We start from the raw sequence: 14,351 nt of genomic DNA on the forward strand, positions 1-14,351 counted from the left end.
ATTGTTTAGAACTGGAAAATAAAGTTGAGGAGGCATTAAACAGTGTTGCTACATACTTTACCTTTGAATTTGTTAAAAGCTGCTTTCTTGGTAGCTTCCTCAATTCGGTGTCCCCAGCGTCCATCTTTGCTTTTTTCTTGGGACTGTCTAGACTCAATGCTCCAAGGTGACAAGATCCTGCAGACTCATCAAGTCCCTGATAAGACGTGTCCAAGTCATCCGAGACGTCACTGTCCCGAGGAGGAGCAGCGTCTGAAGTTCTTAATAGAATTAACTTCCCACTCTTTCTGTTGGCATCCATGGCAGAAACACTGATGTACCTGAACACAGAATGAGGATGCGCTATATCTCACAAATGAACTCAAAATATGGGCTTAACTTTGGTCATATCTGACTATCATGAAACATTCAAACATAAAGGTTTCATTATATTTTTCCAACAATAATGTACTAAACTTTTGGTATAAAATACTTCTGTAAACTGACCAAAGTTATCTTCCACAGGAGTTTAACCCCAACAGTCCAATTAGTTTTAGTTATTTCAGTTAAATTACAGCTGCAAGTCATTAACGGGCGATTGAATCTGTTTCAAGACCATTTACACGATATTGTAAAGTGATTCTCGTACATTGTTAAATAGTTAATGAGGTATACAGATGAATTAAGAGCATTGAGTAGGAAATATAATAGATTTAACTTCGCCGGGAGCTCCTTGTGTATTTCGTTGAAGGGGAATAAACACAAACGCGGTCATTTATTATTAATTTGATCGCCATTGTTGCTAATTAGCTAACATGGACTGCTTAGCTTCACTTTATGTTAACTTCATGTTCCGCGCGCTTCTTGTCGCGTTAATGTCCCTCAGAGAAGCTGCTCGTTATTCCGCACAGAGGCTCTGTTTGAGCGCAAAAGTCTTTTAATTTGACAATGTTTCGTTACCTTTCACTCAGTAGTGATGTGTCCTTTCCTGTCGAGGCTTCGAAGCGTGTGTCAAGTAATCCAGGAAGATTTATGCGAAGCGCGTATCGCGGCGTGTGTTGGTGACGTATGTGGTGACGTCAAGTGGCGAGGCTTGTGTGCGTTGTGTTCTGTTATGTTTTGCGTGTTGGTGACGTATGTGGTGACGTTGGAAGCCTCGCGAACCTGCAGTGCCACGTGACTGATTCACGAAGCGGGGGGGTCGGGTGCATTGCCGCTGCCCCTTTTGTTTCCAATCGCACGCCAAACTCGCGAACGAACTGTTCGTGAATCAGTCACGTGATACTGCAGGTTCGCGAGGCTTCCAACGTCACCACATTCGTCACCAAGGCATGTGGTGACGCCATACGGCAACACACAACACAACGAAAGATAATGATGATGAGGATAACCCACTGGGAAAGAGCTCAAAGATAAACTGATAAAGAATGTTCAAACAAAGACACCGGCCCATCCCATAAACAGACGGCCTCGGGAGACAGAGAGAGAGTGCAGCAGCGCAAAACCTCCGGTGTTCATCTTCTTATTTTCGTTTAGTTTTACACTTTCCTGCATCCATGGTGCTTCTGTCAGTAGCACTCTTGAGACTGCGCGTGCACATTAGAATGTTTCATGTTTGGAACATTAACGTTACTTAGAGACATCCGTCAGATCGCTTGATGACAAATTATATGTGAAGAAATATGACATTGAAATCGGATCGCTTTTTGTCTGCATTGCCAAATGTAGACCAATGCATGAGATGTTTATTTTACAATATGAAAATCTTGTACACCAGAGAAAAATCAGTGAGCACTCGAGCCGAGCCGCACGTCAGCCGGGGGAGGGATCGATTGCATTTCGCTGCCCCTCATATGTCGAATTGCGCGCCAAACCGAGGCTTCGAACGTCACCACATACGTCACCAACACACGCCTCGATACGCGTAATTCAATTCAACCACCACTAGGTGACAGCAACCACTTTATAGCTGCTGTAAATGTACATGTTCCATAGATGGATTCTGCTCACAGGAAAGAAGCAAAATTATTATTATTATTATTAGAGAGATAGTGCAGCTCTCCTCTTGCTCTTCATCTTCCTCCTCTGGTTCCTTCTTCTTTTCTGGCTCCTCTTTGATTCCCTCCTTCTCAGACCCTATTTCCAAATTGTAAGATTGGTTTGGAAGTCCTGACACTAAATGCACAGCTATCTTTAGCATTCATTCCTCTACATGCCAAGTTTAAAACCTAAATTACAAGTTCGTTATCCACATGATCATTACCTTATGATTGCAATATGATGAATTTAAAATGAGCCAATGGTGTTCTTCACATTTGTTGATTAGGGCTTTATTTGACTTTAATGACACAATTCTAAAAAAACATAACTTGTGTGAGAGCATTATGGTCAAACTGCACATACCAGTAAAATATATTATCAATGTTTTAAGGCCGTGAAACATTCATAGATTGACCGCAGAGATTTTTGCTACCATATGCATGAGCTGCTATCTAAAATATACAGTAGAAGGTGAATAAGTACTCAAGTAATACAGTTTAAATAATTTCCTACTCAAAACCTTTAAAACTCCTTTTCCCCCTCACACTCTTGGTAATCCCAGGGGAGTCTTGTAAGATCCAAGACTGTAAGCCTTACCTAGGGAAGAATAATAACAATTATAAGGACTTAAGTTCTGAATTCTTGCATTTCACTTCATGTAATACAAATGCAATAGCTGAAATAATTACATTTCAGATATTTAACACCAAAGAGCAATTGGGTTTGGATGTCAGCCAGGTACTTGAATTGAATAAAGGTCGGGTTACTACTTGGTTGAATACTTGCATGTTGGGGTCTTTTTCTCATTGAGCCAGTAGCAGAAGCCCCCCCTGGCACGGTCATTGTATACATTCCTATACTGGGGAATATTCTGAAGTGAGGGGCGTGTTTTTGGTTTAGTATGATGCAGGCCTGAAGACCAAAAGGCAGAGAGTCGTATAGTAAAGCCAATATTTGAGCAACCTCTATTAATGTCTTAACTGTGTACTCTAATGAAAGAACCTACTGTATCCACGCATGGAGCAGGGAGCAGGATTCACTGGGGTCTGTGTTGCCTCTTTACCCAGTGGAGGTAAAAGGCAGCTGCTTGTTCGGTTTACAGCACCTTCATCTGATTGACACATGGATTCAAGACCAGATAAAGAGAGACTGATGAACATGAGGGCACCTATTTTGTTGACAGTTTCAGATAAGGTTTGTTTATAAAGAGCTAATTGCTGCAAATAGTTTAATTTGCACAGCAGTCTGCTCTAACCTTTCTGTTCAACTTCATGAAACCTTTTAATTGTCAGAAAATGTACACTGTTTTAAAGATAATAATCAATGTTTTATCATTAGACATTTCATAATCTTCTTTTCTCTTTTCATGTTTTCTCATCTCTCCCCTCGCTCTGTATTCCTCTCTCTATCATAACGTCCTCTTGTAAGCTTTAAACTTACAATTTTTACAAACCTTTTCCATTCAACAAGACAGTTGGAAGTAATGTGATATACATGGGGGCCTGCATGGGAATGAAAACGAGAACACACGTCAATCATAAATGTCCTTGTTTTTTTAAAAGCCAAATTGCTTCAACTTGAGTACAAAACCAGAACATGTGCACAATATTATGAGGGCAAAATGCTGTAGCTCTTTTTTTCTTCTTCAACTATTCAAGAGGGAATCATCACTACCGTGCCTGGATTCATCTTCTTACCGTTGTTTTCATTTTGGTCCAGTGATCAGTCTGGAGATGTGTCGACATCACTGGGTGATCCCTCGGCCAAAATGTCATGCTGATGAATAATGATGAACAATAGAAGCATTAGGAAAGGTACCTATTACTTCCATTTATCCACAAAACGTCATTAATAGTATGTCCAGTGTATGTGTGTGTGTGTGTGTCCCATGAGAAAGTTCATGATGGTAACAGAGAACTCACTGCTCTTGTCTGAAAAGACTCCCGTCCCAAGTTTTTTTCTTTTCCCTGCATGTTCCGACCATTCCTGCGAAACTGGTCTCATAAGGATAGACTGTGTTTCTCTGTCACTTAGCAACAGTATCCTGGTTACACTAAAAATGACAACGGGCAGTCATGGTGTGATGTGTCTCACATACACATACAGATACACAAAATAGTTTTCACAAGTCAGTTGTCTGTTATAAGAATGCCAATGAGGTCAATATTATTATGTTTAAAAAAAAAAAAAAAAGAAAGAAAAAAAAAAAAAAAAGTTTGCCTCACTCGTCTAGACCGCGCCTCTCGCGCCGCCCGCTGGAGCTTCTCCAGTCTGAAGCTGGAAGGTGATTTTTACGGTGACGACACAAGCCTCGAACCGGGGCTTCATCTGGCACGCCCCTTTTTGCTCGACACAAGCCTTGGAGCCTCGCTTCAAATGTCACATCACTAGCTTCAGTGTTGAAGTCTTCTCTGCTCTGCTGCTCGGGCCGTCCGGAAGTTTCCCTGATTCTCACTGTGTTTGACCACCGCCTGACATTTGAACCAGAGTTTAGGGTCGTAGGTCTTCGTCCTGACTGACTTGTCCGCTTTTGCTGCTGCATTGACACAAACTTTTCCCAACTTCCGGTAAGCATGTGCTTCAGATCAAATCTACTTGTTGCTTTCTTTGGCCAATAGGTCGATGTGGCGCTTTTAAAGTGCACGTCTGACTTTGCCACTTTGTAGCAACAGAAACTAAGAGAGACTCAAGAGATTTTGGGCTGATTACCAAGTGTTGCTGTTTGTTTGATGGGAGTTTCTGCGATCATGTTTTGCTGCTGTCTGTCTGCTGTTATATTTGTGTTGGAGTGGAGGATTGCGGAGCGATTCACTGATTCGCCAGAATCTGAGTTGTACTACTGACCATCTTGTGTGGTGTGTGGGAGTTGTGTGCTCCTATTTAGGGAACCTCTCTTGCTCGGGAGTGTCATGGTTCACACTGATTCTCATTTCCTTGCCAGTGACTCATTTTTCCCTCAGATGTTCCTTGGTTTTCACCTCAATTGTTCCCATGTCAGTAATCAGCATTACAATGGTGTCCTTATATGATCATTTTCTGCCAAATTGAGTAAAAGTTACTCTTGAGTTATGGTGAAGGCCTTTTAAACACTCTGCTGTTAAGAGCTGACCTGCTCCTTTGTTAGCAGTCTCTCTCACCCAGGTCACATTCTTTGAAATCTGACATCCAAAGCCGCCGGTCACGATGTGTGTATCACTGACAGTAAGACACATGATCTCATACCACATCTTCATCACAAACTCAACACCTCATGCATTCATTTCTCTTTGGTTTCAGATATTTCCATTGTCTGAGCTCGTCATGGAATTCGTTGAACCCATCTTCTCTTTAGCAAAAGAAATTTACAGCCTGAGTGAGAAGGTGAAGGCCAATAAGGAACAGTCACAACGAGTCGCCAGGAGGGTCAACGCAATGGTGGACTCGGTGAGAAAAATCGACCAGAAAAAGATCAAGAATGTGGAGAAACCTCTGAAGGAACTCCGCAGCACTCTGATTTCAGCCAAAGAGCTGATCGAAAAATTCACCTCAACCACACGGTTACTGAGAATAATGAAGGTTAATCGCTATAGAGACGATTTCAACGGTGTGAATGAGCGTCTAGACGACGCCATTCAAGCTCTTTCCCTCAACGTGGTAATTGAGAGGAACGACGAGGTGGACGGGCTGAAGGACGCTGAAGAACTGATGAAATGTGAGGAGAAACACATTTTAGATTCCTTACAGTGAACTATTTTCAGTCATGATATGTCAAAGCAAATTTTTTTAACCTCTGACTTTAAACATCTTGTCACCTCAACAGTTTTCAAGGCAGACTTTTTAAAAAAACAAGCCGAACTGACAGAATTACAGGAAGTCAAGGATAACTTGGAGAAGGAACTGAGTTCCTGTGAGTAAAAAACAACACTTAAGTATCGGTTTAGCCTCGGCGAGCTGAAGCGAACCTGCAAACAATCATTACAACTGCATCCCTCCCCTGACCCATACCCAACAAAACATTTGATGTGTTTTCACAGTTAAAGATCCCGCCACCACCGCCTTGACAGGCATTAAAGACATCAAACCAGAGGAGCTGACAATTGAGATCAAGCCCATACAGGAGGGGCTGTCCTCGCAGCTCTACAAAGCAGAATACGGTGGATTCACTGTGGCTGTCAAGAGATTCATCAATCAGACAGATCTGAGGTCTGAGGTTCTTCATCCCGCTCTGAAACAACTCACATTATACATTGTCATATTTGATTAAAAGTAAATATTAGTGACACTATATTTCCTCCCTAAAAAGCGAATTGCAAAGTGATTTCCGTCGTGAGGCTGCAAACCTGAAACGCTTTGCATCGCCCAACGTCCTGCGACTCTATGGCATCTGCATTAAGGAGGAGCTTGGTGAGTCTGCACTGCATTTGTGTGTCACCTGTTAAGCCCAAAGTCTCTGTCAGGGTTCGAGTCCCAGTGCGAACTGATCTGACAGAAGCCTACACCGACCCAAACCTCACAAATCCAATTTCATCCGGTGTAAAACTCTAGTTATGTCGATTTGACTTGTGTTGTTGAATGCTTTGCTGTGTCTTTGCTGCGTCTTTGTCACCGCCTGTAGGCGAGTTCCTCATCGTCATGGAGTACTGTGAGAGAGGAACCCTCCGGGAGTTCCTGAACGGCCAGCCCAACCTGCCCTGGCCCCTGAAAGGTCGCATGTGTCTGGACGCAGCACAAGGACTTAATCGGTCAGTGAAGTGTGGAAGCAGAAGCGTTGGTCATGTTTCTTCCTTACCGTCGTGCATTTGATCATAAACGGTACTAAGTGATTATGGTGTGCTGGTTTAGGCTGCATCGACAGGAGCTGCAGGAAAAGTCCAAGGTTGTCACTAACATCAACAGCAGCAGCTTTCTGGTGGATCAAGACAACAGAGTCAAGGTACTCATGACACTTCAGTTCACCTGGCATGTTGTTTAGTGATCAGTCCCTCAGGCTGTTTGTGATTCCAAGTTTGCAGGGTTTTACGGAAATACAACAAAATGTTCCACGATGCTGTATCACATCCCAGATTAACCATCATTTGTAACGATGATCAAAATCACACACGAGGAAACGCAACTTCACCAGAAACTCATCATCAAAAAAATCAGTGATTCTGATCTGAATGTCTGAGGCTGTATGTTGTCGTTGCAGTTGGGAGGTTTGGAGCTGGCAAAAACGTTGACATCGCTGCAGAGGAACAACACGACGGACCAGAGCAAGAAAAACAGCTCCATGTGCTACATTTGTCCTGAGAAGATGAATGATCGCAGCCTTAAATACAGCAAAGAGTGGGAGATGTACAGGTCAGATGGCAGCCCAGAAGGTCACACACTATCCAGTGCGCGCACACACACACACACACACACACACACACACACACACACACACACACACACACACACACACACACACACACACACACACACACACAGCCTGGACACTGAGCCTGATGGAACACATGAATTCCTAAGTAAAACCATAATGTTTGCCTTCCAGCTTTGGAATCATTCTGTGGGAAATTGCAACCGGCAAGAAACCTTTTCAAGGTGAGAACCCACGTCCACAACATTAACTACAGGGAGGTAACAGGCAGAATCCCTGATTCATGGCTCTCTTGAGGTGGATATGAGTGAAGTACATTTAAGTGCAGTTTTACGTAGTTGACGCGAGTGTTTTATATTTTGAGACTTAGCGGCTGTTACCATGGAGAACACACAGACGTGACATCACAGCTTTAGCCGCGTCGGAACAAAATGTGAACAAAGGGATCGAAAGTTGATCCAGAAGTACAAAGTTAATTACATTTTGTTTTAAATATAAATGAGGTTTTGTAGCTTTAAGCAAAGGGTTCCCACTTTGGACCGGGGAGGTCAACGTCAAATTTCACCAAAAAATTAACTGCAGTGTCCTTGTGACCCCAGAGGTCATTACACTTTGTAAGATTTGCCAAATTATCACCTTAATATGTTGCCACCCTTTGTCCAGGTTGTCAAGGTAGGGAAATCTATAAAAAAGTGCAAAACAAGGAGACGTTCCAAGAGCCGCTTCCAGATGATTGTCCTCCCCCTCTGGCAGAACTGATCAACGCTTGCCGCGCCTATGACCCCTTCCACAGGCCGATCAGTGGAGGTAAAAGCCGCGGCTACAGTAGTCACTTCATCACTTCTGTCATTTCCCAGCACCTGATTGAGGATGATGTCATACTCTGTTTCTCTTTCACCTCTGCAGTGCTGGTGGATAAACTCCGCAGCGTGGTGGGACAGATGGAGGCCCAGTAAAACTCTCTCTCTCCCTCTGCTGGTCTGTCAGCTGGACGCAGGCTTTCTGGATGAGGTCGCCTCCGAAGAAAGAGAAAGAAAGAAAGTAAATAAAAGCAATACTTTTCTGTAATTGGACTTTAAACAATTCATACACAGTATATATATGCAAAACTAAATGTAACTGCTTGCTTATCATGAAATGTCAAGTATGGAAACGTGTTTGTGAGGCATGTAGGCCGACGATCAAGTACAGTTAGCTTTCTTTTGAATCAATCATGTCATCTAAATGTTTTTTACATTGTTTTCTCTTTTCCTTGTTTTTTAATCAAACTGTGATAAACAATCATACAAATTAAGTTGTTAATGGTGGGACACTGTATCTAACACAGGGGGAATGGTAGAGGCCTCATTAATGACAATCATGAACCAAATGATGGCCACATGATGATGATGATGATCAGATAACGATTAATAAAGTATCTTAAATCTTAAATCTTAAAGATTATGTGTGTGTTCCTTGAATGAGCTAACTTAGGTTTATGGCACTTATACTCTTGTTCTCTCTGCAGTAGATCTTTGCTTGTGTTGTATTCAAATGTCACAATGTGCTTTGAATAAAAACATTTGCTTGAAGAAAACTGATAGTGGACTGTTCATGTTGTCAATTGAATTGCTTGAGACGTGCAGACATGTTACAGTTTCAGAGCAAAATCCTCAGAATGCACTGCTTACCTATGAGGACCCTGGTGGTTAATGCTCGGTGTCATCTGACTGATTTCAGCTGGTACAGTGATGTATTGTGGGCGTGTCCTCCCTCTTCTGTATCTCTGGGTGGCCTAAGAACAATGTAGGCTATGGGTTCATGTAGTTTGAAGACAACTTTCTATTGATCTACAAGGAGAAGGGACTATGATGCTTTGACCTTCAGGTGGCCTTCCATATGCTCCAGACAGGAAGCAGACCAGGAGGAAATGGAAGCAACCCTGAGCTTCTTGGCTGTTTTTCGCCTGTCAAGTCATAAAGAGCCACAGGTTTATGAAGCTCCACCCCTGTTTCATCTGAACTTGAAATCAAACTGCCTCTATGTGTGAGATCCTCCTGAGCAGGACCTCCGCCTTGGATCAGCCAAACACACAGAGTCAACCTGCACTTTGACTATTCTTTGTTAAGGTATTACAGGCTCAAACTCAACATTAGACTTTATTTATTTTATTTTATTTTATTTTATTTTATTTTATTTTATTTTATTTTTTCAACTGGAAAAATCTACAGATATTTTTTGGAATAATATTGATTTGTCTATTCATCTCAGTTGTAATTTTCAAAATAAAAATATGGAATTCAGTCTTCAACGATTTTGTATCAGTTTATAGATTTGCGTAATAAATGTAAAGATTCATTTCCAACAGGTGGTAAACACACAATGCGCGCTGGCAATGACAGTGACTCGGTGTCTCCGGAGGACGTGGGCCGAGACGAGAGCCTGGCCCGGGTGGAGATCGCCCTGCTCAGCATCATCTTCCTCAGCGCCGCTCTCCTTAACGGCGCCCTGCTGCTCGTCCTGTGGCGGCAGCGGAAGCACATGTCCAGAATGCGCGTCTTCGTCTTCCACCTTTGCCTGGCGGACCTGGTGGTCGCCTTCTTCCAGGTGTGTCCGCAGCTCATGTGGGACATAACTGACAGATTCGTGGGACCTGACCTGGTGTGCCGCTTGGTGAAGTATCTGCAAGTTCTCGGCATGTTCTCGTCCACTTATATGATTGTGGTGATGACGGTGGATCGGTACCAAGCCGTGTGTAACCCCATGGTGACGTTCCAGCGGAGACGCGCCCGCCACAACATCCCCGTGTGCGTGGCGTGGGGGGTCTCCGCGGTGGGCAGCTTGCCACAGATCTTCATCTTCTCACGGGTTGAGGTGGCGCCCGGCGTGTTCGACTGCTGGGCCAAATTCATCCAGCCGTGGGGGTTGAAGACTTACATCACGTGGACCACGCTGGTCATCTTCGCCTTCCCCGTCATTATAGTTGTGTTTTGCCAGGTGCGCATCTGCCGGGCCATCCAGATCAACCTGTCCCCCAAAACGCGACAGGGCAGCGGCTGGGGTCTCCCGTTGCCGTCCAGAGCCAGCGGCGCGGCCAGCATGTCCAAGGCCCGGGTCAAGACCTTCAAGATGACCGTGGTGATCGTGCTGGCTTACATCATCTGCTGGGCTCCTTTCTTCACTGTCCAGCTCTGGTCCGCATGGGAAACGAATGCGCCAAAAGAAAGTAGGTAACTGTTCTGAATGAATAATAATAAACTTCTCTACACAGGTGTAACTAAGATTAATGACGTCAGCCTTCCGTTCTTTGGTGATTGTGTATGTAGGTTGGCTCACTGGACTGGAATTGTAGTTATAATAGGACTTCCCTGCTGTCACAACTCAAAATGTCTGCATCTATTCAAAATCACAGAAATTAGTTTAGAGTAAAATCTTTGAAAAACGTGTTGAAAATTGTGAACAAAACACATTTTGCTGATTGGAAACTACAGATGTGATGTGTCAGCTAAATCTAAAGACACAGCAGAAAATACAGATGGACTTCACAAACTAATACGGTGCAAAATACTCAGTGATTCTAACACTAATATGTGGTAAAGAACGCTTTTCTGTAAACCTGTGATCGCCCACATCTGTCATGTCTTTCCAGATGCGACCTTTGCCATCCTGATGTTGTTGGCCAGTCTGAACAGCTGTGCCAACCCCTGCATTTACCTGCTGTTCAGCGGGCAGCTGCCCAAGAGGCTGGTGTCTGTGCTGTGCCAGCGGCAGGCGGCGGGGAAGATCTCGCAGGAGGACGCCAGGGTGGTCAGCACTTTGTACACCAGCCTCAGAAATGTCTCCGACTGCAAATGAAGGCGACACGTTAGTATGGCGTGCGTTTAATGAAGATCTCTCTGCATTTCAAATGTTTGTTTTTGTCTCAAGATGGCCATGAAGTTTGGTCTGTGTATGGCACCCAAATGTGGAAGTCACCCAAATGTGCTCCATGTGCTGAATGGTGTTGTTCTGCCTTACTGCAGCGCCTAAGCTTTGGCATTAGATTCCAATTTCTCTATGACAGTGTTTATAAAATAACCTTTATTGATGAAGCTGAGTTTGGACTGCAGGGAGCTTCTGTCTTTACAAACACAGAGTACTTGAATCCTTGTTTAGATGGTGTATAACTGCCTTATTCTGGTCCAGAACCTGTGTTTTACTGCCTGTACTGTGTCACTGTAATGCCACCTTCCTTTGAGTTGAGCTCTGAGTCATGAAAGATCTACGTTTGTATATTTTATATGAAATCTAACTACGCCCTCGCTCATCTTACTACATATTCTTTTCTAGGCATTGTGTAATGGATTTAACTGTGACTTTAATTATTTTGTTGAACAGCTTTTTGTTGATAAGCCTGTTGACCCCGATTGAGGACATTTGTGTGCTGTGTTCTGAAATAAAAAAGCCTCATAACGTCTTTGTCTTTTATATCATGATACGTTTTTGATAATACACCAATGATAAACCAGAAGCACGACTAAAGCCATGACACATAAACACAACTCATAATGTAAATTCTAGTTTTTCCCATATCAGTTTCCATCAGTAGGAGGCGCTAAAGAGACATTTTTTCCAGATTCAGGATTTAATGAGGAGCAAATTCAGTTATTTTCTGTAGTTGTAAACATTTGCTTAACTAAACTCAAAGTATGATGTCATCGCAGCTCATACAGGTGCCAAAAGCAGAAGTCATTACAAAAACAAGTTCACCCTGCTGTGTCCATTAAAACAAATGGAACAGTTGGCTCCTTCTTAAGTTTGCTCTTTCTTGATTTCCCCTCAGGGATCCACAAGCCTCCATCTTTGATTTTAAAATAGTCGCGTTCAATCTTATCTTTTTAATCAATCAATCCATCAGTTCAGCTCACGGGGAGACTCATTCTAGAACAAGACGCCCTGCTGAGTTCTAGCTCAGAGCTTAAATGACACAAAGGTCAATGTCAGTCACCATCTTCTTCGTCTGCTCTCGTCTATCTTCACCTCACGTCAGATACACACGTCAGACATGTTCCATCCCTTGGCGGAGCTTAATCAGATGGGCATTGGGTTAAATAGACAAAGTGTTATTTTTCACCTGTGTGTCACAACATTAATCGATGCGTTGTATTATTTTTCAGGGTTCCTTAGTTATGATTACCCTGACAAGAACATTACATAAGCTCAAATAATCATATCAAGTTAGCGTGAGGGATCCATCATGGAGCAGACACACTGGCTGTAACAGACACGTAATGAAGCCTAATGTGCTGTTGCGTAAACAAAGAACGGCGGGTTCACCAGTGGGTCCATAAGGAAGGAGCACATGACATCAAATGTGAGTCAGCGTCCACAATCTCTTCATAAACAGAGCAGGAGATCCTCACATGCAAAGTGACTGCTCACATCTGGTGGGGAAGACTGTGGGAGCCCTGATACAGGCAGTGAGACAGATGACAGTGTGTGTGAGATGGAAATCCAAAACTGGACCAGCGACAAGCAGAGAGTGAGAGTTACCACGAGTCAGTGCTGCTCAATCAGGGGCCCTCACGTTGATGTCCTCGTTCCTGCCCGTGGGAGGGGGGGGGCAAAGCGGCCCCCCAGTCTAAGACTAATCGGCCCCTCGCTGTGTGCATACATAGCATCCAATAAATCACTCGCCACTCACTTGCGTGTATCTGCATGACAAATGGAAATGAATGTAGTATATGCAAACACACACACACATAATCTTGTATAACGCCTTGTGTAAATGTGGATATTCTGGTTAAACACATTAAACATTATAAAACCATCTACCTGCTTGTTATATCATCTGAGAGTGGTTTACGCACACAGACACCCCGTCACACACACTCACAACTCTGATGTGAGTCATGTCCCGACTCCTGAATAAGAACATACAAGAGAGAAAGTGGCAGCATGAGCGTATTTCTGCTTTATTTGGTGGTACACAGTACTGCATGGGATCAGGCTCTAGAGTTCCTCAGGGAGATAAACATATTGTTGTTATTGGGGGATGAAGGTCTGACTGCCTGAGACATCATTTTTAGAAAGTCACTTCAGATTTCGTCCCGGTGCTGTTACCATGATGTGAAACGGTCGTAAAGCTCAACAGAGAATTATTGGCAAAAAGGTGGCAAATGTCCATATGAAGACACTCTGGAGGAGACAAGGACGGGGACACTTTATTCTAGTTTGCGAGTGGAGCACTGCTAGAATAAGAAGACGGCGTCAAATATACAAGATCACAAAGTGTTGGCGTTGTTCCCATTGAGTAAATAAACAGATAAAACTTCCTTTTTGATTCTTTATCCTCCCTGAAAATAATCATCTACCTCCAGCAGCACACCAGCTCATCAAACTCTGTGACTGCCTCTTATTTACACATTTCTACAAACTTGAGCCAGCAACTCGCAACACAAACCTGCAAGTACAATTCTGAATTATTTTTTTTTTTACAAAAAAATGATCTCAGCATTCTGATCCTCAATGACCAGAGACCCTTCAAAGCAACAGGCCAAAACATCTGCCATCTACAAGTGTGAGCAATCAGAGATCACGCTCGTTACCTGAGGCACACACTCATTTTGTATTACACAAAAAACAAGAATAACAAAAAGCACATCTCCACACGGTAGATTCATTCCTAAATTCTCTGCGTACAAAAATACAACCTCCATCTTCTATCGGCGCTCTACAAACAAGATCATTTTCTTTTCTTTTTCTCAAAGGACCTGAATACTAAAATGAAGTTAATTTGTACCAACTGGTTTGTTTTACGACAGATTAATATGTGTAACGAAGCGCTCTATCTGAGGATATACAGTATGTCCCAACACACTCCATCAAACAGTAGAAAGCAGTTGGAGGAAACAAAATGTTATGCATTCACCATGGCTCGTGTGTCTGTGTGTGTGTGTGAGCAGATCAGGAGTTGCATGCTAGGACCTTACACTTATTGCGCTCAATCCAGGATTCTCTATTCTTGCTCTTTACC

At 43.2% G+C, this 14,351-nt stretch overlaps 2 protein-coding genes and 1 long non-coding RNA gene across 3 annotated transcripts; 2 read left to right on the top strand and 1 right to left on the bottom strand.

Moving 5' to 3' along the window:
* Positions 1-1,926: 1,926 nt before the first annotated feature.
* On the bottom strand, positions 1,927-4,378 carry LOC142990991 (uncharacterized). The gene is made up of 6 exons (XR_012960862.1): positions 4,245-4,378; positions 3,942-4,072; positions 3,717-3,795; positions 3,473-3,521; positions 3,026-3,130; positions 1,927-2,931 (listed from the first exon to the last, which is right to left on the bottom strand). It is a non-coding gene; the product is annotated as an uncharacterized LOC142990991 (long non-coding RNA).
* A 32-nt stretch (positions 4,379-4,410) lies between these two features.
* LOC142990987 (mixed lineage kinase domain-like protein) lies at positions 4,411-8,612 on the top strand. Its single transcript, XM_076140907.1, has 11 exons — positions 4,411-4,586; positions 5,296-5,710; positions 5,819-5,905; positions 6,033-6,201; positions 6,302-6,402; positions 6,614-6,740; positions 6,841-6,931; positions 7,187-7,338; positions 7,532-7,581; positions 8,021-8,164; positions 8,264-8,612. Exons 2-11 carry the CDS (start codon positions 5,320-5,322, stop codon positions 8,311-8,313), a joined length of 1,362 nt encoding a protein of 453 aa, XP_075997022.1. The 5' UTR covers positions 4,411-4,586; positions 5,296-5,319; the 3' UTR covers positions 8,314-8,612.
* A 1,106-nt stretch (positions 8,613-9,718) lies between these two features.
* On the top strand, positions 9,719-11,191 carry LOC142990990 (vasopressin V2 receptor-like). The gene is made up of 2 exons (XM_076140911.1): positions 9,719-10,562; positions 10,986-11,191. Exons 1-2 carry the CDS (start codon positions 9,719-9,721, stop codon positions 11,189-11,191), a joined length of 1,050 nt encoding a protein of 349 aa, XP_075997026.1.
* Positions 11,192-14,351: the final 3,160 nt, after the last annotated feature.

Source organism: Genypterus blacodes, unplaced genomic scaffold (genome assembly GCF_046128005.1).
Source record: "Genypterus blacodes isolate CSIRO-AG114 ecotype Tasmania unplaced genomic scaffold, CSIRO-AGI_Gbla_v1 ptg000017l_1, whole genome shotgun sequence".
In the NCBI taxonomy this organism is placed as follows: Eukaryota; Metazoa; Chordata; class Actinopteri; order Ophidiiformes; family Ophidiidae; genus Genypterus; species Genypterus blacodes.

Bases quoted from the DNA above. Each gene is read 5' to 3' on its own strand.
- LOC142990987 (XM_076140907.1), top strand. From the start codon at position 5,320: ATGGAATTCGTTGAACCCATCTTCTCTTTAGCAAAAGAAATTTACAGC. The intron at 6,403-6,613 runs GTGAGTCTGCAC...CACCGCCTGTAG, and splicing joins CTGCATTAAGGAGGAGCTTG to GCGAGTTCCTCATCGTCATG. The intron at 7,582-8,020 runs GTGAGAACCCAC...CCCTTTGTCCAG, and splicing joins CGGCAAGAAACCTTTTCAAG to GTTGTCAAGGTAGGGAAATC.
- LOC142990990 (XM_076140911.1), top strand. From the start codon at position 9,719: ATGCGCGCTGGCAATGACAGTGACTCGGTGTCTCCGGAGGACGTGGGC. The intron at 10,563-10,985 runs GTAGGTAACTGT...ATGTCTTTCCAG, and splicing joins AACGAATGCGCCAAAAGAAA to ATGCGACCTTTGCCATCCTG.